The sequence below is a fragment of the Perognathus longimembris genome, chromosome 3 (genome assembly GCF_023159225.1).
Source record: "Perognathus longimembris pacificus isolate PPM17 chromosome 3, ASM2315922v1, whole genome shotgun sequence".
Lineage (NCBI taxonomy): Eukaryota > Metazoa > Chordata > Mammalia > Rodentia > Heteromyidae > Perognathus > Perognathus longimembris.
In genome coordinates this window covers 110,003,726-110,028,342 of record NC_063163.1, presented here as the reverse complement: position 1 = coordinate 110,028,342, position 24,617 = coordinate 110,003,726, and the positions used below count along the sequence as shown (strand labels likewise).

The 24,617-nt window shown below is 36.5% G+C and overlaps 1 protein-coding gene across 6 annotated transcripts in view; it reads right to left on the bottom strand.

Moving 5' to 3' along the window:
• Positions 1–24,617, bottom strand: part of Gria4 (glutamate ionotropic receptor AMPA type subunit 4) — a 257,256-nt gene that overhangs the window by 16,096 nt on the left and 216,543 nt on the right. For 4 of the 6 annotated variants that reach the window (XR_007210532.1, XM_048343762.1, XM_048343756.1 and 1 more), the window contains exon 14: positions 19,219–19,466. Coding sequence is in view for 5 of the 6 variants with exons in the window: in XM_048343762.1 (XP_048199719.1) it covers positions 19,219–19,466 (248 nt within the window). In the remaining variant the exon portion in view is untranslated. Of the gene's footprint in view, positions 1–6,916; positions 8,079–16,391; positions 18,299–19,218; positions 19,467–24,617 lie in introns of those variants that run through there. The other 2 variants (XM_048343759.1, XM_048343757.1) reach the window with 2 other exon arrangements.

Sequence of the window (24,617 nt, the reverse complement as noted above, 5' to 3'; positions counted from 1 at the left end):
TTTTAAAATTCTGTTGGGAAGAGATCATTGGTTCAATTTATTTTGTGTTTACAATAAGTGAAACAAAGATACCTTTTTTAAAAAAAATGTTGTTTTCTTTAGAGATAGGGTTTGGCTATGTAGCACAGTTTTGCTTCCAATTTTTGATCCACTTGCTTTAGCTTCTCTAGTGCTGGGATCACAGGCATGTACCACTATACCCATAAATTTGTCTTATAGTAAGTTAAAACTACTAAAATCTTGATGAAAATAATTCTTTCGCTTTGTTTTAGCTTTAAACTTTTCTATTAGGTTTTTTTAAAAATGAAGTATCCCAATTGCTGGATATGTTGGTTTAGACCATTCCTTAGATGAAACAAACCATTTTATGAGAGGGTTATTTAACAGGGCTATTAGCTTTATCCAAAGACAGTTTCACAGCACAAAGAAAACAAACAAACAAAAAAAGCAAAATAAAGGAATGAATAAGGGCACGAAGCTTTATATTGAGAAAATTGTTTGGAACCAAGCTTTCTACAAAATTATTCTAAGATATGATCTAATACCATCTGACAGGCCATGTAAAAACAGTTTAGTTTCACACTGCTATCCATACAGGTATGTCTATGTTTACTTTCGATGGATATTATACATTTGACCAACAGATAAATCACTGCCAAGTTCACAATCACCTTTTCCTTCATGTGGTTCCTCAACAAAGTCTGTCATATATGATGCTTAGTTTTCATCAGTGACATGATACAGAAGGTTCTTGTAATATCTGGAGATAGTTTCCAGTATTTCAAGATTTGTTTGTATGTTAAAAGTGCCTATGATTTTTTTTCTACCATTGTCTGGCTAACAACATGATTTCCTTAGTCAATATATTGACATCTACAAGCTTCATTGGATTGATATTTAAACTTCAGCATCAACTGTACATGCAAGGATAATTTGGAATCGGTTCTATTTTATGAAATGAAATGCTTTTCCATGTGGCTAATAAGAACCATAAAATGACCTTTAACCCTATTATATTAACTCACTCATTTTAGCAGACTAGGTCAAAAGTATTTTTTTTTTATCCAACTAAAGGAATCCTTAAGAAATAGTCATAAGCAAGGCTGTTATTAGAAGTCAGGGAAATATGAGGGCATTTTAAATACTTAATGATAGCTTTGGAATTTCCTTTATACATTTCAGACATTGATTTCAACATCAATATCAGAAACTCCTATTGACTATGAAGAATATTCTTACTCTAATTAAGTGTCCAGGAAGTTGTAAAAGTGATCTGTCAAGCAGAATGATTCCTTTTAATTGTATTAAGGGCAGCTTTTTACAAATTAAAGTCCATTGAAATGGATTGCTTTTCATTTAAAAAAATGGGAAGGGAGGAAAAAGCAACAATAAGTGAGCATATTTTATTCTGGGTATTCTGGGTATTCTGGGTATGGAGAATCTAGGTATATGGACAATGGCCTTTCCCAGATTGTAATAGGACCTATGTAACAATCCAGGTGTATGGACAATGGCCTTTCCCAGATTGTAATAGGACCTAGGGAAAAAGAGAAAAAGAATTAAAAAAAACCCCACTAGCATGGGAAAGTCTAGATTTGATACTTCAGCTGGGAGTATGGCTCAAGTGGTAGGGCACATGCCTAGTAAGCACGAAGCCCCGAGTTCAAACTCCAGTGCAGAAAACAAAACAAAAAACAAAACAAAATAAAAATAACCTAAATAAGTGAGGCTTCAGTTTGGTAAAGTATATTCGTGATTTCCTGGATTTTTGACTATTAATTATAAAAGCTTGATGACAATCCTATAGATTAAATCAGTATCTCCACAGAGGCTATTGAGAGCACACAGTTTGCAAAATCATTAATCCAGCTAAAATGAATTCAGTTCCATTTCACTTGATAGAACACACATTTCATTATTGGCTATGATGCCAGTAGCATGTGGATCCAGTACTGTTTACTTCTCTTAACTGTTTTACAATGGTGCTGGGGCTTAAAAGATCTCCTGTGCTCTCCTTCCCCAAGTACTCCATTCATGCTATATTCTCCATTACAATGCCTAGAATATTTCATTGAATAAGATTCTTTTAATAGTCTCCAATAAATCCTATTTTTTTTGTTCCAATCCTGGGACTTGAACTCAGGGCTTGGGTGCTGTCCCTGAGCACTTTTGCTCAAGGTTGGTACTCTACCACTTGAGCCACAGCTCCACTTCTGGTGGATAATTGAAGGTTAACTGGAGATTAGAATCTCATGGACTTTCCAGCCCAAGATGGCTTGGAACCACGATTCTCAGCTCTCAGACTCCTGAGCTAATGGATTAAGGACGTGAACCATCAGTGCCTAGCTCCTATGTATTTTTAAAGTTGTAAACTATGTGAACTAGAGAAACTGTGAAAAGCAAATAAAATTCCTTCAAAATTAGAAAAAATATTTTAAGAAAACATGATTTTAAGTTGATTATTGGTTCAGGAGAAAGGAAAATCTTGTAATAATTCAACCTTACTTGGAACTCAACTTTTGAATTAAAGTGATGCGGTTCAGTTTTCTTCATTCATATTGAAAAAAAATTAAAGAGGATGCTCTATGTCATCAAGGATTTAGTAAGATGGGCAGTTTGTAAATTGATGACCATATTAAAAACTAGATAATAGTTGGACTTTATCAAACAAGAAGTTTAAAACATTCTTTATCCTTGACCCAATTTTTGCCTTTGAAGACTAACTCCTCAGAAATTTGCTGAAGATGTAGCAAAATAACTTACAATAAAGCTCATAGTGTATGTAATCTACCAAAACATAGAGAACAACTCACATATGCAAATGAAAGGAATAATTAAGCTCTCACCCATCCCACGGGACAGAAGCTTGATTTGAGTATCAAAACCCCTTGTTACCAATACAGATTAGGAGACTTGACCCTACCAAATCAGATTCTTTTGAATTAGATGTAACATTATATAGCTACACAGTTCCTGAGGTGCTAATATTGAGTATAACCTGTAATGCACAAAACGGTCTCCTAACCATTAAAAAATTGATGAGTAAAATGCTTACAGTATAATAAGCTTAAAGAAAAAGAATTACATTTGTATATTATTTGTGATCCTAGCCTGATAACTTATACACATATGTAATTTAAGTGAAACAATACTGGATGAAATTACAACAGATTTCTCTCTGTGAGTAAACGGATTGTAACTGATTCCCACTGTATTTTGTTCACTCACTCAAAACTCTCTACAGTGAGAAATTAGTAAACCAAACCAAAACTTCTGTGGTACAGTGGTTTACAGACCTGTTTTATTGAAGCCAAGATTTATATTCTATTTTGTGTCAAATCCAATGTGAGGGAGAATAAACTAGCAGTAGAATTTAGAAGGTATTCTTGAGCATCTCAGAGGAAATGTTTTTTGTTTTTTGGTTGCATAGTTGGCCTGGCTTTGGTGCCCAGGGGCCACTGGCGGGAGGCCATGTGCTGTGCTTGACTTGTACAAAGGTTCTACCTTGTCAGAAAGGGATGGTCAGGCAGAGAAGGAAGAGCAATGCTCCAATGAGCAGGAGACTGCAACAGAGAACATCTGTGGGAGGCTAATGGAACTCTCACTGGCCTGGAGGGAAGACTGGCTGTGTCGCGTATTTACAAGAACAGGTGAGTCTTCTTCAGGGTAAAGGAGAGTGATTGTGAATGGGCTGCAGTCCTGTGGGCTATGCATATATCTTGGTTTTTAGAAAAACAGATTTTCTAGCCAACAACTCTGTTCTTTCCCAAACCAGAGACCTTAAGGGGAAAAAAAAATCCTGACTTTTTTCTTTTTCTTTTTTTGCTAGGATTAAAACAATGCAATATTCTTGAACTTCCTATCCTACTTCATTTGGACTACAAGCTGTCTTTGAAGTGAAATGTGAGCTCCAGATTGGAAAACTCATTTGATTTAAAGTTCACTATACTGTATCATATGTGCATGTATGTTCATGGTGAAAAAATTTGAACAACTTATACAAACTTATTTTCATGCAAAGTGAATACAAACTCTACAGAAGCCATTCATTTTGTAATTACATGATGGCTATGTTGTAAATAAGAATTGCATGTCCTGAGACCCATTTCACACAGCAATATCAAATTGAAGAGGAGTGAATATAAAATGGGAGTTACTTTTCTAAATGATTTAATGATGTCTCCTTAAATAAAGATGGGTGGAGTCAATTAGCAGAAAATCTCACTTTACAGTGAACTCTAGAACCACATATCTAATCAAGTAATAGATGAAGAAAAAAATTGTTATCAATCAGAAAAATATTTAAAAAAGGTCAATAAAAAACACAGTAAGCTGTCAAATGATAAAGATCGGGAGCTAATATGTCTATTTTTAAGGAAGGGCATTTGCATTCACAGTTGTAACCTTTATCAGCTATTTAGTCTAGAATAGTTAGCTTTGGAAGAGGAACTCCTCCTGGCATTATCAATGCTCCACTAAGTTTTCAATTTAACTTGTATCTCTGCTATTACTTTTCTTCCCAAATGATTCCTCTCAACAGACTTGCACAAGGCACTTTTTGCTTCACTGGATTTCTACATTCATCTCCAAAGGCAAAATTTGAGCTAAAATACTCTACATCTACATGCAAAATTTTTTTGGAAGAGGCATTAAGTTTTCACTGCAGTTTGCTTCCACCATGACAAGTACAGTTTGCAAAATTCTGTAAGTAGAAAGATAATTCAAACCTAGCATAAAAGATCATGTACATTCTAAAACAACTTTCCTAAGAAAGGACTTCATGTCTTTGGGTTTTAGGTGATAAATATGGTGTGTAGTTAAGTTTGCAAATATACCTTTGTAGTTTTTACTTCAAGTAAGTCAAGAAGATTTTTAATACATGGAGTAGGTACTAGATCAACTTCCAACAATTCTATCTAAATTGTATATCCTTGGGATTACATTACAGCAAATCTGTTTGAGAACCGAGTCTAGAGAATGTGGTTCTTTGCAGAAATACTTTGTGAGGCTGTCTGTCCATAATTTAGTCAGAGAATTAGCTAGATACTGATAATGTCAAAAATGGGATTCTATTTTTAATGAAAGCTTTTGTAGGTAATCATAATAAATATTTTTCATGCAGTTTACTTTCATAATTTTTGTCAGATTAAAATACTCTAACCTACTTTGGGAACTTGATGAAAGCTGGATATTTTCTCAGGACAAATGTATAGATATTCAAAAATTAAGTGGCCTTCATTTGCAGGAAGTTCACTGGACTTTGATAGGAAATCATGAATATAGATTAAAGTACCTCTTTTAGAATTAGAAACTTTAAAGATACCTTAGTATTATGTTGAAAAATATCAGTTATTCACATTAACAACTATAAATCTGGTTTTACTGGTGACACTTTTGGGGTACTATCTGAGATTATATGGCATCTGTCCCCTAGCCAGGACCCCTTGTATTAGCAAGTTAGTTCATACAAAAGGGAATCTCGTTTCAAGATGAGCCCTTAGCACCTAGATTGTATTTTATGTTTTCATTGAATATGATTCACTTTTCAAGTAGTGGTTATCATTAGTCTATAGTTTAAAGAGTGTAAAGACTATTGGTTGTAATAGTCACAGTTTTTGCTTGGTGAGACAGTGTTCTGCCTTTCATATGGATGATGTCTTGCTAGAATGGTAATGCTATATAGGCTTGGCCCATTTCAGTCTCCGGGTTTCTTTATCTTCTAGACCATATACTCTTTTCTCTCTTCAGATGATTTTAAGAATTCTAAACCATTCCACGAACCACAGGTCATGTTTTCTTTGCCCCTCCTTTGCTATTTCCTATAAGCTATCATCAATTGCTTTAAAGATTTAGAGTCCTAGAATTATGGAGTCAAGATGTGGTTTGGAGGTTATCTCCAGCCTTGTCAGTTCACAGATGTGGTCACTGGGGCCTAATGAAAGTTAGGTGACTTGTCCATCAAAGTCCAGCTGGACACAGGTCATCTGCCTTCTGGTCCAGTGCTCTTTCCCAAATAGAGTTAGTTAGTCATTTTTTTCCTGGCATTCTCCCTTCCTATGTAATTAAACCCTTTATCCCTTCTATGTCTTTTTAAGGGAGCTTTTCTCTTTCCTTAGAACTTTTCCAGGTTTAGTAAGAGATTTTTGTTCCCTGATTAAACTTTGGAGGTGATTTGACTTATATATTCCTTGGATTAGCAAATTATCAAATTCTGACTCCTGTCTACACTCTTCTTGAAACAAAACTTGGAAAGTAAGAGTTCCTGTAAACTGAACTGAGAGTTTCCCCAAACTTAAGAAGAAAAGATGATTTTTATAACCTATATATGATACCTTAGATGGTAACATTTATTTCTTCCCATTGTAAAAATAGGATGTGTTTCAATACATACAGAAATTCTTAATGATCTAAGTTGTAATTTAATGATCTAAGTTTTATTTAGTCTTGGATCCCCAAGAATGGCATCATAAATAATCCATTATAATGGATTAGACACTTGTACTCAGAGAAAATAGACTGCAAAGACAGATAATCAAGTAACAAGGTCCAGCCACACAGTTCCCATCTAACACTCGAATTTTCATTTCTGTTCCTTTCCTACAGCCAATTATTTCTTAGGAACTGTGTCTCCAAAAAGTGCCTCCCAGATTAATCATTTCACTTGTTCTAAATTGACACTGCTCATCCAGCATCAGATAACTGTGTTCTGTGCACCAGTGTCAGAATAACTTGATTGTCTGCTCATTTATACTGTACTTTGTCAAAATCCTTCAGCCATCAGTGATTGCCTCCATTCACTGGTGTTGTTGGTGGTGTGGCTTGAACTCAGGGCATACATGCTGTCCCTCAGTTTTTTTGCTCAAGGCTAGCACTCTACCACTTTTAACTACAGCCCCACTTCTGGTTTTCGGGGTGTTAATTGGAGATAAGAGTCTCATGGACTTTCCTTCCTAGGCTAGCTTTACACCTCAGTCCTCAGATCTCAGCCTCCTGAGTAGGTAGGATTACAGGCATAAGCCCCCGTTGCCTGGCTCCAAGATATCATTCTAATTTCTGACATTCAAGGCTTGCTTCATATTTTTTTTATATTTTACTGAGCAAAAAAATTGTGCCAGCTACTTAATATTTTTACTGTTTAGTCCAGATAACCATATGGTGGATTTATGCAAGATTCACACCATTCCAAGGGCAGTAGCAACCAAAAATGCATAGTGGTTAGATCTAGTACCTGCTTGCTTTTGCTACTGAGGTGGTTTGTCTTGCTTCTACAATCTCAAATTATACACACTTTAAAAAAATTCTCTCCTGTTTCTCCTCTTGTTCTCTTTTCTGTCTAAAGATATCAAAGAGGGAATACCAATGATTTCCCAAAGACAACAACATGAAAGTAGGGGGTATCATGGAAATCATTGAAAGAAATATAAAAGATGCCAGGGAAGAGCCTATAATAGCACTGGGAAATAATGCTCAAACTATTTCCTCCCTTTCCTCTTCTTTTTCTAATCATAGTTTTCATACAGCACATTTAAGATCTCATTAAGTTGATACTACTTCAGACCAAAAGTGTAGCCTCATCACATTTCAAAATATATATTGTTAAAATTGTATCATCAGCTTCATTTTGTAAAAAAAAAATCTCAGTAACAATCTATTTCATTAGAAACATTTTGATTTTTGAAAAATACTTTTTGTTCCTTCTCACCCATTATGTTTAAACTGATAGATAGGAACTACATACACTACATATAGAGAAATTAAGAGCTGAAGAATATGAGCTTTCATGTAATATTAATTCAATGGTGATGGAAAACAAATGCATTAGCATATAACTGCTATGATTTGTGTAAAGATTTTCTTTCTTTTTGTAAGTGAATGTGTGAATAACTATTATGCACGCACAAGTGGCAAGTTGGTTTCCTGATGCTGGTAAGCTTAAAAAATATAGATGTATAAAGAAAAAAGGATTGAAAAGTAGGTGGGGGAGGGGTTTCCTTCAAATGGATGGAACCCATTCTTTTGAAAGAAAACTCCCCTCTTACCTTGGTCCTGGAGCTGGTTAGTTCTCCTCTGTCCTCCTCCTAGGGGAGAAATACCCAAAGTTAAACAATAATAGAACATGATCTTGTATCAAAGTCAAGTTCAGTCCTGGTCAACCCCTTCCTCAGGTCTCACAAGACACCATCAAGTGTCTGATATACTGGGGTTTCCACCATGTTGAATTAAAAACCCATTTGAATGAAGGATTAAGCCAAAGGGAATGGACATCAGCTGTGTAACACAGGCAATGTGTCTGCACCTTAGTCTGCCTTGTCAGAGAGCTCTAATAGGTTGAAGATTGGCTTAAAACATGGGAGTTCATGGGCGAGCCTCACTTGGGTAAATTTGATCAGCTAGAGTGGGTAATGTATATTGTGAGAACACCACGATCTCATTGGGGAGGAGGCAGGATGCCGTGTTCCTCCGCCCACCCTTCCCAGGGTTCTTTCGGTATTTGAGAATAACATGAGAGGGCTCCAAGCAACATCATGTGTGGAACAGTACTTAGTCTGATCCAATATAAAGGAAAATTATTGTAAAAGTTAACAAAGTAAAGGGTCATTAGATGGCAGGGTTAGGAACAAGTCTAAGAAGTGGATATTATCCAACACTGCAGGCCTGTGTTCTTGTTTCAAAACTGGAAATCACAGATAAGAGTTACTTGTTTTTCCATCCAAGTACTAGCCAAACTTAGCTTCTAAGATTAGTATGTTCAAGGGAGTATGGCCTTTACTAGATGAAAAACAACTTCCCACCCCTTAATGTGTTTGTAGCTAGCTCAGAATTCTGATGTCTTTGGAGATAAACAGGAAGCATTGTGAGAGACACAAGGATTTGGGAATTTTACAGTAACAGGCCTAGTGCCACCTCTGTCACTCATTGGCTATATGATGTAAGTTTCAAGAGTAGCATCAATCTAGACAAGGACAATGGATCAACTTGAAGGAGTTGTGGGGGGGGGGGTCAAGTTTGAAAGTAGATGCATATACAGGTGCTTGGTATTTGATAACCATAATTCAATCTTTCTTTCCTTTTTATTTGTATAGTCTCTGACATGGTCTGATCTTATGTGAATTACCTTGTAATCTTTTGAGGCTAGTTGGTTTAGGTCACAACCCGGTCTGAGTTACCCTTTGGCATAATTTCAGAGATGGTGGGTGACTAGCTCCCCAAATAATATCCAATACCAGACAAGTGATGGAATTCTGTGAGACATGAAGGAGCATGGAGACCATGAACGAGCCTGAACCCATACAAGATCATGTGCTATTGTTATTTAACTTTGGGTAACTTATTAACATTCTTCATCAAGTAAAATGACAGCAGGTGAGGAAATGGATGTAATTTGGAACTTCAGTGTGTCCCAGTATGTTCCAGAGACATCAAAATGGGGATGTGGTCATTGTTATTCTAATGGTTATTATGAAGATGTGCAGGGGAAAAAGCCACTCTATTGAAAATTCTATAATATACAAAGAAACCTTGTCTTCATCTATTGCTACTCCCATTTTTTTCTGGTTAGACTTGTCCTATAATCAGTGCACCTTAAAGCTTCATGATATAAATATGACATAATACAATTTCTCTAGCTGTTCTATACATGTTTTCCCTTGTATTGCTTTTGTGGGAGCGTAAGCTTCATTATCTTTAATAAGTATACCAGAAATAGCTGTTTTAATAAGCCAACCTTTCAGCTACTGAAAACTATGCATTCCAAGAAACATAAACTATTTCCTTTTTTTCTGCAGCACACCCAATCAGAAACTGTAAAGTTATGCTTAAGATGAAAAAGTGAATAAATTGCTTTTTATGAAACACCTACTTCATCTGTGGATGTCACTTATATGATCATTTTGAGGGGGCAATCCTTATATTTATGTATAGCCTGGGAAAATATGAATAAGAATAACTGTAGGTACACTTCCTGGGCTGGATACAATTATAGTGGTTGTGCAGTGTTCACGCTTCAGGGCTTAAAGTGATTGCTATTTGTGATGGAGAGAAAAAATGAAAAAGAAATTCAATAGTACCAAAGTTGTTAGGGTTGTTCTACTGTCCTTTAAACCACCTTCTCAAGTGTTTTATATTGAGGAACTACAGTATACCACATCATGGATCAATTCTTACCATATCTACATACTGAAAATGTAAGTTTTGTCTTTTAAAAAATCAACCAGTTATTTTGCATGCATGCATCTCATTTTTGTTGTGAATTTTATGCCCTTTCTTTTTTTTAATAACTCTGAATTTTGTCAGGTTTGTACCTTGTCTAACTTTAACACTGACACGTATTTTCAGTGTTTAGCTTGTAATTCTCTATGACCTGTATCTATCTGTGACTCTACTGACTTGTATAGCAAAGTCCCTTCCTTAAATACATTTCTATGTTACAACATAGACAAATTACAGTGAAAGCAGCTAATTACTGAAGAAATGACTTGGTTAATTCCCAAAGCAGATAAATTTTTTTACCATAGTTCTGAGACTGAATTATTCCTCAGTCATACTAGATGAATTACTCCTTGGCTATACTAAATGTCTGCAACACTGAAGAGTTAAGAGAAATCTTAAGCTATTTTGTTAAGCGGTATCTGGGGAACTCAAAATCGTAGCGTCATAAAATAGGAAGAGAATCTAGTCATCAACATTACAGTCTACTTTTGAAAAGATGTGAGACTCTTCTATTTTTTTTTTTTTTGGTGCCAGTCCTGGGGCTTGAACTCTGGGCCTGAGCACTGTCTCTGGCTTCTTTTTGCTCAAGCCTAGCAGTCTACTTCTTGAGCTACAGCACCATTTTTGGCTTTTTCTATATATGTGGTGCTGAGGAATCGAACCCAGGGCTTCATGTATATGATGCAAGCACTCTACACTCTACTACTCGGCCAAATTCCCAGCCCCTCTCTTCTACTTTTTACTTGAATAAGTCTAATGCTGGAGAGATCATAGCTAAGTTATTCCATCATTTTTGTGGGACTAGGATTTTGTTTTCCAGCAGGGATGCTGTCCTGGGGATGAAGCTGAAGGACTGGGTACTGTCCCTGAGCTTTCTTGCTCAGTGCTAGTGCTCTACCACTTGAGCTCCACTTCAGCTTTTTTTTTTTTTTTTTTGTGGTTCGTTGGAGATGAGACTTTCCTGCCCCAACTGGCTTTATCCTCAGTTCTCTGCCTCCTGAGTAGCTACCACTATAGGACATGAGTCACCATCTTTTTGCTGTAAAATATGTGTTGACAATTCCTTCAACTTCACAAGCATTTATCTAGTTTTAACCATATATGTAAAATGATGGAAATTTGAGCTCTATATGGGGTGTGTGTGTTCTAATATGCTTTGAAATGATCAACGTTGTGAAGAATGGCAGAACAGAGAGGTTCACAGACACTGGAGATTTTAGAGTCAAATCTATATTTAAAAGTTCTTCTTTGTTCTTTTCCCATAAGAGCACTGGAGAGAGTCAGATCTTAGCTCTAACCTCAGCTGTGGGACTATGGACAAGTCACTTAACATCTGTAATCTGCAGTGTTGTCCTTTATACTTAAATGACAGTGTACGAGGGTTAAAAGGAATAAGTGAAAGAAATCCATGCAGAAGTGGTTTTGAGAAGCACATTATACTGTTACTATTTTGATTCACTTAAAGAATATTATTGTTCAGTAATTCTCTAGATTTCTATACGAGCCATATTGCAACATCTTAAAGTGGCTAAAAAGGAAAATGAAGTGATGTAGTAATTGATTCTTTGGTTTATTACCATAATTATATTATTAGAAGGTAACTTTTTTTTTCTATGTAACACAATCCAAGATCACCTTTCCTTGGTTCCCACTTCTGTTTACCACTATAACTTCAAATGTAAAACAAAGTATAAGATTTTAATTCTCTGAATACCTGCTTTCACTCTAAGTTTTCTTTGATTTCAATTTGCCTTTTATACTTAATGGTTTAGCAGTGTAAAACAGCTGTCATTGCTGTTTTTGTTTGTTGGTTTTGAGCTTTTTTTTAGTGAATTTTCTTGTGTGGTTTCATTGCATGTTCTAAAAAGATGGAAGGCCAAAGGCTGGGAGCGGAGGAGGTCATTTCTTAGTTCCTAATGGGACCTTGTCCCAGTGTTATTTCAAAGAGGGAGATTCTGAAGCTACACCTCTTTTGGTATCAAGTGTGATACCAGCAGGCCTAGTGACAGGACCCAGTAGGAAGCTCTTGAAAGTGTTCATCTCTTCTATGCCAAATGCCAAGGAAGAGGAACCCACATACTCTTCTCTTTCCTTTGCAAGTGAGGGTCTGTTTGTGTCTCATTTGTTTGGTGACTCCAGTTTATTTTGTGTGTGTGTGTGTGTGTGTGTGTGTGTGTGTGTGTGTGTAAGTGCCAGTCTTGGGGCTTGAATTCAGGGCCTCGGTGCTATCCCTGAGCTTCTTTTGCTCAAGGCTAGTGCCACAGTGAGCCACGTAAGCCACAGTACCACCTACAGCTTTTCTGGTAGTTCAGTGGAGATAAAAGTCTCGTGGAATTTCTTTCCCAAGCTGGCTTCAAACTGCAGTCCTCAGTTCTTAGCCTCCTGAGTAGCTTGGATTAGAGGCATGAGTCACAGTCTCTTTGCTTCAAATTGAATTTTAAAAATTTTAGTATTTAGAAAAAATACTGAACTTTTTTTTAACATGTCTGGCACTTATCTGTGGGTCCATTTCATCACTAGATCTTTATTGTTAAGTTATGTGATAGTAAAGAAAAAAATGTCTGAAGGACTTTTTGAAAGTATGCTCCATTCTATGTATATCTCTTCAGAGTGGATTGTAGGTTTTTAGAAAGCATGGGATCCATTCACTTAAAGTGAGTAATTTTTAATTATGAAATATACTTATGATACTAAGGAGGATAAACAATAGGTTCAAAGTATTTCTAACAATGATTAATTATTATTTATAACATTGAAAAATCAGTGTAATGCTTGTTTCTGAGAGTGCTTAGGACCAGTGCTAGGCATTTTAGAGATTTAAAAGGAATGTGATTTTCTATTCAGTTGTTGCTGGCTGTGTATATTGCCATACATTTGTAGCAAAGTTGTCTTAGCTGTGTGCTATTTCATGCTGAAAGCAAGAACTAGAAGATTGGTGGGGTTTAAGGGATAAGCTTTAAAATAAATGACTTTTAATTCCCTGTTAAGTTGAAATACATTTTTAAAGTCATTACTATTTTCTAGTTCATTCTAAATAACTACTATCCTATTTTATGTTCTTCTTCAATATGAATCATAGCCAGTCCTGTCTTGGTTGATACTATATCTAGAGACAAAAGGAACATATTGTCTAAAGCTGTGGATGAATTGTTTTCCATGTACTAAGCTAAAACAAATAGGTATATTTTCCTTTTGTTGGCAGACAATTCTTTTTTTTATTCATGATCTTCTAAGGAGATGTTTATCATAGGCATAAAACTGTATTAATGCATCATGACATAGAATTGCGTATCATGGGGATTATATCTCCACAATAAAGTGAGCTTTATAGTATTTTATTACACATATTTTGGAGTTTTATGGTAAACCTAATCACCATCACTCTCTCTCCGAAGCCCTATGTCATATGTATATGTGTGTGGGTAAAATATTCTTTATGAATGTAATTATTTCAGGAGTAAAGAACTCTTTTATCTCTCCCTTCTTCAGCTTACCCACCCCATTGCAGCACGGTGCTTCCAGCTAAGAATGCCCTGGGCATTATGTCTGGGCTGAGGTCCCAGACTTGTCATCCCTCTTGGATTCCTTCCACTGAGGAAGGCAGGCCTGATGACACCTGATGATACCAACAGCAACTTAAAAACTTGTCACTTAAAGGCCCTTTGCTCATACTTGGAAGATAAGAGCTACTCATCAATTAAATTCAAGACAAGTTTATAATCATAAACTTCAAGAGCATTTACTATTTATTGAAGGAATGGTCCTATGCCTTTAGATCCTGTACTGGAGAAATCAACCTGGTTTCTTTTATTTGAAGATTCTTCCAGAGGCTGTGTTTTGATGGGATTTTATTTCCTTACTAGATTGTCTTGCTGAGTCTTTTTTTAGATTTTTGTGTTGTCATCCCAATGGGTGAGTGAATGTAGGGAGCTCTCCTCTCCAGCCTCATTGCTTAAGAGTTTTAGTCTCAGAAGACTCACATCGTGGCTTCTACCATTCCAGAAAAGAGGATTCAAACTCAGAAACGTGCATACTTCATTGTTATTCTTCTTCTTAGCTTGATCACTAGGGGCCAACTACCTCTGAGCCTATTGCTTACAGTGGGATGATCTTGTTAAGATAAATGAGTTCATATAGTACTTACATAACAACTTGTCACATAGTAAGAGGAAATATTTAAATATGGTACACATGCAGGGGAAAATCCATCCAGAGATCTTCAACTCACATACTAGATAACCTTACATAGGATTTTATATTTCCAAAACAGTTGGCATGTGTAGGCTACCTGGATTGGTTGCTTCAGGTTTTGTTCCCATGTCAGTTGGATGCTGTCAATTGAGTTAATCCTTATTGTTGGGGATGTACCTGGTGTTTGTGGAGAATTTTCATATGTTTTGTCAAAGAGGGAAGTGTATGGGTTGGAAGAACAAGTAATCTTCCTTTCTAGCAGTTTTGTTTTGTTCAGTTTGTGTGTTTTGAAGTGGCAGAAGCTAAAATGACCACACATTTCCTCATTTTTAAAGTAAATTTGCTAAAATAGAAACTTCTATGTGTTTGGTGAAAAAAAAAAGAAGAAAAAAGCTAAATAATGAATTTAGAAATTTTTCTACCTGGTGGTGTCTGTTTAGGGAGCTGTAAAGCATACTATATGTAATATAATAACAAAAAAATGACCTGACAAATGACCTGGTGTCATCAGGTGTCAGTTGGGATCCAGCAACCATTTATGGAAGCATTTGTCAAAAGATTGAAGGCTAATTATTTCAGCATTTAAAAGATATAGTAAGAAGAAGGGGGAGAAAGGGATAGTGTGCCAGGTAAGCCTTAAAGCAAAGGAAAAAAAGCAACATTTGTTTTCTCCACATGGAAGGGTGGTGTAGTCATATTTTAACTAGGAAAGAGATGAATAGAAAAACTAGGAAGTTCCAATGGCAATAGAAAGGTTTATACTTCCTACTGTATATGGGGAAAGGAAAGGTTGTGATGTCATTTCCCCCTGGGACACACAGACACTTGACAGTGCCATGTGACGTCTCAGTTCGTGAGTACAAATACTTGGTACTCCCCATGGACATCAATATCTCAAACAGTAAGCCAATTAGCAGAAGGGGAATCTGTGTGGATCTGTGTGCATGCCTGTTGAGAGGGGCGATGGATGTTTGCTTATCTAACCCTTACTCTGACAACTATACTTAGATCATGTAGGTTCACACAAAGAAACCCAAGCTCTCTGTAGAATCTTTTAGTTTAGGACTATGAAAACTGGAAGACAATCACAAGCATCCCTTTCCATAATACCTAATCTGTAACTCATTTTCAGAGGCCAAGTGATGTTCAGTAATATTAAACACTTAAACTTCACACTTCTTTGTAGTGCCTGTGTTAATTACTACTAAACACTTGCTTGTGATATAAGAAATACACAATACTTTGACCCTCATCTACCACATTCAGCAACTGTTTCCATCCCGCCCCCCCCCCCCATAACTGCTAGCTAGTAAGACCTAAACTTAACACTAAAGAAATTTATATGGAAAAATGGTTCCTTAGTTTAAATCATTCACACATGAATCTGAAAGCAAATTTTGATACATCTGCCCTTGAAACTATTTCAAAGTGGAAAAAAGAAAAACCACACAAAGGACTCCATCGATCCTGAAGCAGATGCACACTGGGGCCAAGGGGCTAATTGAGGCCAGTGATTTTGTGGAATCCTGAGAGAAAAACTCCATTGAAGATGTCAGCTTCTACTTCTTTTCTTAGCACTTCCTGCCCCCTGCCTGGCTCTTGTAATTGTAAATAAACCATGTGGAGTATGGTTTCAAAGGACCAATTCTGGTTGCCCTGGGTTCCTGAAAATAGACATTGCCAAATCCACTGCTCCCATACCCACCCCTCTTTTCTAGAGTTCACCCACTGATGCAAGTTCTAGTTAGAACTTGTTTCTTTTTGAGCCATCATTTTACCCCCATGGATGAGAGAATAATTGTCTTACTTTAGACCCTTCTACAAGAATCTTTAGAGAAGGCATGGTCAATTTCTAGTACCAGCAAATTAAATACATAAAAATGAAGATGCTGGGTGGGGGGAAAGGGAATAGGGAGGAGGGAAGGTGGGAGAAAAATGAGGGAGGAGGTAACAAGTTTGACAAGAAATATACTCACTACCTTACATATGTAACTGTAACCCCTCTGTACATCATCTTGACAATAAAATAAAATAATAAATGAAGAGTCTGATGACATTTGTTTAAAAGTCCATGTTGCAGTCTCTAAACCTGACTCGCCATCTGGAATGGCTATCCTACTTTTTCCTCTTCACTGTGCCATTTTTGTGAACAAACAGCATGGTTTGGAAACTAAAAAAAAAAAAAAAAATCCCTGAGAGCAAAAGAACATTGTTGGTTATTTGTCAACATTTATGACTGAGCTTACATAGCAAGAAAAAATCAGTTTACTTAAAGACTAATGACCTTAAAGACTAGTGGTCTAAAGAATCAAAACAGCCATAGTTAATGAATACCCACATCTTACAGCATCCAGAGCAATTAACCAAAAGACCTGGTTACAAACCAAAGAAGACCAAACAAGCCCTGCTCTTACATCTCTAGGAAGATAGACGGTTTCTAAGACATTGGATCCAGGCACAACCTCCAATGCAGTTAATCTGAATTTCCTTTTACAAACTAAATAATTTATGCCAACTATTCCTATGGGTTCATGTCTATAGTGGCTTGCATCCTTTAAAAGAGAGGAATCCTAGTGGAATAAGAATGAGAATGTGAATCGTTAAAGAGCCTTCTGCATACACGGCAGTGGGAGTGGGGAGGAGTTAGAAGGGAAGAGTGCCCTTGAGCCTTCTGGGCCCAGCCAGTGTTCTCAAAACAGGACGGGCTGACTGCGTTTTGGAATGCAGGAGCCAGCTTGCTCAGGAAACTGTGCCATATAGAAAACAAAGTACATAAACAAACTCTCCATCCAGGAAGTTGAATTTAACAATTACCTCATTTAAGGAGACTGGGGAAGGACAGGAAAAGAAGGGGAAGCCAATGGCTGATTATTATACAGTTCTAGACAGATGAAGCCCTTCAGCATCTTCCCCAAACAATCACTGTAGTGTGGATTTGACAAAGTGGCACATTTAAGAGGGAACTCTCTTTCCTTCAATGGGAGTCAGACAGCCCGGTTATCTTAGGGCCAAATTCAGTCCCTGAAGCTTGACTTTACCAGTAGACACAAGACAGAGGACAAGGCAGCGATGTCCACAGTGAATTCATTAAGAGCAAAAGAGACATCCAGTGAATGTAATCAGTAGTCTCAACACTGATCTACGTGTCAACCACCATTGCTTTCAAACCTATCTGAAAATAAGATGACTTACACTCAGGTGTCTCTTGTAATGACTTCTTCCTCAGAGATTTATTTGCTACTTGAACTCACCGAAATGACATAATATCCATACAAATATATCTTCAAACACTAAACATCCTAATGCTAGTTTAAGATGTTTCAGAAATATTTTGAAATATTTTGGGGGTAGGATTTTATTTTGCATAATTTAGCAGCTTGACTTTTCTTCCTGCACATTTTTTTTTTCAGTTTCATAGGGGGTGTATATTCAAATAAGGCAGACTATAAAATTGCTAGAATCGATATTGAACTTTGCCTTTCCTGGATACTTTTTTTCCTCTCTCTCCTTTCCAAATTGTTCATTTTATATCATATTTCCCACTACAAAGGACTGTGTTGATTTGCAAACAGGCAATATTGATCTAACACAACCCTTCTGAGTACCAGTATTTATTGCTTCTATACTTAAAGATCTCTCAACCCTCCTCCCCACCCAACAGACACCTCAAAGCCCACTGCTGTTCCTTTTTTCTTTTTGAAACAATGAAAACAATCAACAATGAAAACAATCACGTTTAAATTGTTTTCATTTCTGCTGGACAACAGTAGAAGTTTCATTACCTTCATTTTTCAATGGCTTACCAGAGACATCATTTTTTTCAAGACCACGTTTCTTGTTAAGTCCTTTAGCAAAGATCCTGATTTCCTCTTGAATCTGTGCTTTGTGTGAATCTCTCCTAAGCAGCACCGAGACCAGAGTAATTTGTCAGTCGCCACTTGTGATGGGCTCTGGCCCCATCAATTCAACAGTAGACTTTATTGCTTAAAGAAAATAGGAAATTCTGCCTCCTGGGTACAAATATGTGAATTCTCTATGTCCAGGACCATCAGGATGAAAAGGGCAGATTTAACCAATATTTCCATAAGAATGAAAGTCTCACTTTTAACCCACAGGTAGCCTGGCTTACCTCAGGGAATCACATTTCAGGATTCTTTAAATATTTTTTTGGATAGTAATGGGTCTAATTTTACAGATCTTACACCACATTCCCTTTAAAAATGGGTGAGAATGTGATTTGAGTAAGCACTATAAAACCAGAGCCGCTTTTCCTCTCTGATCATGGTTGCTTTTGTGATCTTCAACTTAGTTAGCATTGATACAACCCCAACACAATATCAGAAATAGAATTATGCCATCATAAATGATAAGCTTTGACATGGGAGAGAAAACAAAAAGTGGTTTCTTGGGAAAAAGCTGATTCCTTTGTACTTGGAAACTTAGCAGCCAGGCATAATTTAAAAAATAATGATAAAATGTACAATTATTACTGACAATGAGAGTGTAGATTCTGGTGGCCAAAAATAAGTTGATGAATTTATAAGAGGCATAGATTACCCATGGTTTAGGCCCATTGTAAGCAGCTAGTGTTCAACCAGTTTGGTTTTTATATGGCCTTCAAAGATTAATGTCAACTGATTATTTTCAAGTTAAAAAATAAGTTACCTGATCTTTGATAAAAAAAAAAATGAAATGGAGCAAAAAGGAAAACAAACATACCATGTTCACACACAAACCAAAAGAATTCTCTCTTAGGGACATCAGGGAGGGTGGAATACTATAACAACACAGATTACATTGTTATACTACTCCACCCACCTTAATGAGGAGCCCTTGGGCGTTGCTACTCCATAGCCTTTAGAATCCAGATTTCCTCCCACTTTCATGGTGTCACATGGCTTTCGCTGCTCAATGTATTCGTTCATAGTGGACTCCAGCAGAAAGGCAAATTTGCCCTTGGATTTGCGGACGCGAGCCACGCCCTCCGCTGTAGTCCTAGTGAACACAGACGGCTCTGCGGATCGCATGTAGGTCCACATCTTTTCATACACTGCTATTTTTGATCTCTGGAGGAAAAGACAAGAAAATTAAATATGGGGGAAAAGAAGGGAAGAACATGTTAATATTGATGGAAGCAAGATAAGGGTAAATACAGCCTTTTATTATCTTCTCTCTTTAGTCTCCTTTGTCTATGAGAACCTAAATCGCATTAGCCTTCCATCATTTAAAAAAAGAAGAGTCTTTTAAAATAACTCATCCAAATGACAGGTATTTAAAGTAAGAGAAAAGGAAGGCTGCACCTCTGGCCATCATAATTTTAATATTCAATTGCGTAAATGCCAATTTTTAAATTATTTTAAATATAGAAGGTCATAAAGAGACAGTTGAACATTTAAAATCACCTTTTATATCACATTCATGGTAAGTTTAAGAAGGATGAGACTTGATTTTTAACTTTAGTGAAACTCTTCTCAACTCTATTTTCTTTTCATATCCTTTACATTTTTCACTTTGTTTTGGTAAGGACATTGTCTGTCCTCTAAACAAGATTTTAAGTGAATGTATTTGAATCTTTAACAAATAAGGAGTGTTGTTTCATTGGCTTTTTTTCATGTCTCATAGACACACACACAGACACAAGAGAGTTTCTACTTGTCAGTAGTTCAGTACTAACAGCAGAGGAAAAATCTGATATCATTTACAAACCAAACAAACTCACAATAACAATTAAACTCTAGCCTGTCAGAGTGTTTTCTTGGGAGAAAATCTCCAAATAAAGAACATACTGAACTTTTAAGGAGAAATTATTCTGTTTTCCTGTTTTGTGAGTTAACCATTCGAATAGCCTTACTCGGGAGAAGAAATTCATTTATTTTTATGAATCACATCTGTCTACCTGAGCTTTGTCTACATTATTCCCACTACTTAATTTATCAGGTTCATTGTTAGCATTCACTTTGGCATTAGATATATGAAGATATATTTAGTAGAAAAGGAAAGCCTGAATCTTGTTTTGTGTTTGGTAATGTAGCTTATGGATTTTTCATGAGAGAATTTATTCAATCACAAGATGCTGAAATTTTGTATCTGGGTCCAAATAAAAAGTAATGAAGAGTTCATTCTGAATTTAGTCTATTCATAATGCCTGATTTTTAACAATCTCTCATTGTTTGCCAAACAAGAAGCAGCTCCTCACTAACCAATAAAAATTCTGAATATCAAACCAAAGCATACCTATTTTGAGGCAAAAGCAAATTATCCAAGTGCACAAAAGAAAAACTGATAAAAGCTGGAGTCACGATTTCTATTTATTGAGGGAGGAAGTAACAAGTTGGATAAGAAATGTACTTACTGCCTTACATATGAAACTGTAACCCCTCTGTACCTCTGTACATCACTTTGAGACAATAAATAAATAAATTTAAAAGGGAAAAAAAGAAATGTCAGTATGATCATGTAAGATGAAGCTAAGCAAAATGAACTCCAAGCTATAGAAACAAGTGGTTTTTCATTATTGTTGTTATTTTTAATGTACTATATGAATCCATTTCTTTTTCCTTTTGTTTTTCTTTCTGTGGTTTATCACCTGTTGTAACTATATTTGATTTTGGTACCCTGAATATTGTATATACATTTATCTAAATTAGGGAAGGGAAGGGGAACATCAAAATGGTCAAAGGATAAAGGGCAAACCAATGCAATAGTGATACAAGGCTATTGGAAATTAACTGTACAACTGAGGGGGGTATAGGGGGAAGGGAAAGTAGAAGAAAAATGAGGGAGGGGGTAACAAATATGAGAAGAAATGTACTCACTACCTTACATATGTAACTGTAACCCCTTTGTACATCATCTTGACAATAAAATTCAATTAAAAAGATTTCGATTTATAAGAAGGAAAATTAGTAATCAATAAACTTAAATAATAAGCCACATGAGGACTGATTTGCATACTTAAACGCCAAAGACACAGATACTTTTCAATAAATGTATTAATTAATACATTAATTATGTATTAGTAAACATCAATTGGGGAAATAAACATCCTATAATGTCCTAGGACATGTTTTTATGTTATTAACACTGAGAGAACTATCTCATAATGCAGAGATTGTGGTGTGTGTATATATGTTTAGGTAATAACAGGTTACTTGTGGCTATGGAAATTCTCATGCTAGGAAATTATCTGTTCACACTTGTAATTGCTGTCTGTGTGCTTTCTGTACAGAAGGCCTGGGTTTACTTCCTCAAATACAGAAGGCACGAGGGTTGCCCTATGGTCTGGACTCATTACTTCCATTTCTTACAAAGAATTCTGAAAAATATATAACTCCCACTAGATCACTTGACACTTGATCAAGATGTCCTTACATATCTACTTCAGTTCAGATTCACAGAAGTGTTATCAGCCACCATCCCATAGATAGTCACTTTATAAAAGCATATTTACAACTTGAGAATCTCACCCCAAAAGGTAGAGCATTTTGCATATATTTTACTGTGACAACATATGGAAAATGCAACTGATAAAAATTAAAGTGAGACATTGCTCAAAAAGAAACATACTCTTTATACAATTGTAACCTCTTTGTACATCACCTTTCTAATAACAATAAAAAATTAAAAAATAAACAAAGTGAATGTTTCTTTCTCTCTTTTTTTTTTTTTTTGCCAGTCCTGGGCCTTGAACTCAGGGCCTGAGCACTGTCCCTAACTTCTTTTTGCTCAAGGCTAGCACTCTGCCACTTGAGCCACAGCGCCACTTCTGGCTGTTTTCTATATACATGGTGCTGGGGAATCAAACCCAGGGCTTCATGTAAACGACGCAAGCACTCTTGCCACTAGGCCATATTCCCAGCCCAAAGTGAATGTTTTAAATACTTTTTGGACATTTAAAAAATGTGAGCAATGTGGTAATAATTACTTGGCAGTTTTCCAGCTGTCTTATAGCATATTAACAAAAGCAGGACAGTTAAACAAGTCAGAAAAATGACAAAAGTATTTGTAGAGCTGAGGCATTTTTGGCCACTGAGATTTTTAATAGCTCATTGCTATAATACTATTGTAAGGAAAATGAGTGCTACACTGGTTTAAGTATATGTATGTAAAATAATTTCATTCTCCTATTTAAAAATCTAGAAAAAAGGAATGTGAGCAGTCATTAAGTTTAGGAAGTCCTTGAATAAGAGAAACGATACAGATTCTCACTGGAAACAAAACCAGGAGAGATGAAAGCAACTGCTATGGAGAAAGAATCAGCTGATTTGTCATGATGTTAATATTTAGAAACCTCAACAGTGACTAAAGGAACATGATGTAGATGAGATGGTGTGCATATGATGAAAGGGTGAGACATCAGAAGGAAAGGACAAGAAATACTATCTCTGTACTTATTTGCAACTGAAAGGGAGTGTTCATTAATATGGGCAGGCACACAAATATTTATAAATTTGATGAGACAAGCTGAAAAGGAAAACATGTCTGCTGACCCAGAAAGCCCATAAATATAACAGTAATGGAAGTTTTCAGTTTCCAAACGCTTCAACTGTACTATCTACTTAATTACCAGGCATTGAAAGTAAATAGGCTCAAAGTAATCAGCAAAAGTAGCATAAAATCATTATTTTTTGAAATTAGAAAATTAAAGTCAGATGGAGTTGTTTTATGTTTATTGTGAAACTTAATGCATTAGAAAGTATCTGATTTGAAGCTCTTTCTTTCTTTCCTTTCTTTCTTTCTTTCTTTCTTTCTTTCTTTCTTTCTTTCTTTCTTTCTTTCTTTCTTTCTTTCTTTCTTTCTTTCTTTCTTTCTTTAACTAGTTTGAACACTCCTGGAAGTTAAAAAAAAAGGTACTACTCTTAGCCTGGCACTAAGCTTAGTAGTAGAGTATTTACCTAGCTTGCATGGGTTTGATTCCACAGTACCACATAAACAAAAAAAGTTGGAAGTGGCACTGTGGCTCAAGTGGTAGAGCGCTAGCCTTGAGCAAAAGAAGCTCAGGGACAGTGCCCAGGCCTTGAGTTCAAGCCCCAGGACTGGCAACAACAACAAAAATAGATGAACTTTAATCCTCAAATCTCACTATCATACTCACACCTGTAATCCTAGCTACTTAGGAGACAGGGATCTGAGGGTCAGATTTGAAGCCAGCTGGGGCAGAAAACACTATGAATATCTTATTTCCAATGAATCACCCAAAAACCTGAAGTGGAGATGTGGCTCAAGTGTAGAGAGCTAGTCTTGAGCAAAAACACTCAGGGATAGTGCCTAAGCCCTGAGTTCCAGCCCCAGGGCAGGGATACACACACACACACACACACACACACACACACACACACACACACAATTCTTTAAAAGTAACTATTACTGTATAGACTATAAACTGAAAATTCCTGGCAGTTTAAGCAGGGAGCAGGATGGTCTGTCTAGTGAGAGCATCTCAACAGGATGCTTGATCACATAAACGCTGACATAGTAATCTTCCTCACGGATGTGTTTGCGATTCCCTGATGAGTGAACCCAGCACAAGACACAATCTGAGGTGACATGAAAATCAGGGTTCGAGAGTCAGGGATGTGATGTAAACACACCCACACATCAGGGCTGTCATCGAGAGACAAGAAGGATGTCCTTAAAATGCCTTCGTTTCTGCTCCACAAGGTGCACAGAACACCAAGCTTATCTGGTGTGGTAATGGCCCCAGCCAAGGGAAAGGTCGAATGCAGGTGTAATCCACCCATCCACACCCCGGCCTCATTCTTCGTGTAGTTGATCATCACTACGACTTTTTATTACGATTATTAAGTGTTGGTCACTCCCCATGGCAGCTTAATGGAGTGGATAGATAAGCCAGGGCTGTGTTGCGATGAGAAAATATTTCATGTCCTGCTTCCTTGGTTCTTCAAGGAAATGGTTTACTTAAAGCAGGTCATGCTTGATGGGAAAGGCAGGTGAGGCGGCAGATAAGGTAAGAAGTGTGTGTGTTTTAAGTTAGAAAACCCAAATTTATGCATTCTTCAAAGTGTGTTGGGAGGGGAAATTATTTCCTTATCCCATTAGGGTTCAGAATGTTCTGCAACAACAAACACCTCTACTTGTCTAAATCCCCTGCTTTTGGAATTGAAGTTGGATAGGAAAGAGGGAATCGAGCTCCAATGGGAGGCTACAACTGCAGAAGCAGCTTTCTTTATTCCTGCATCTCTTCTCAATCCATTCAT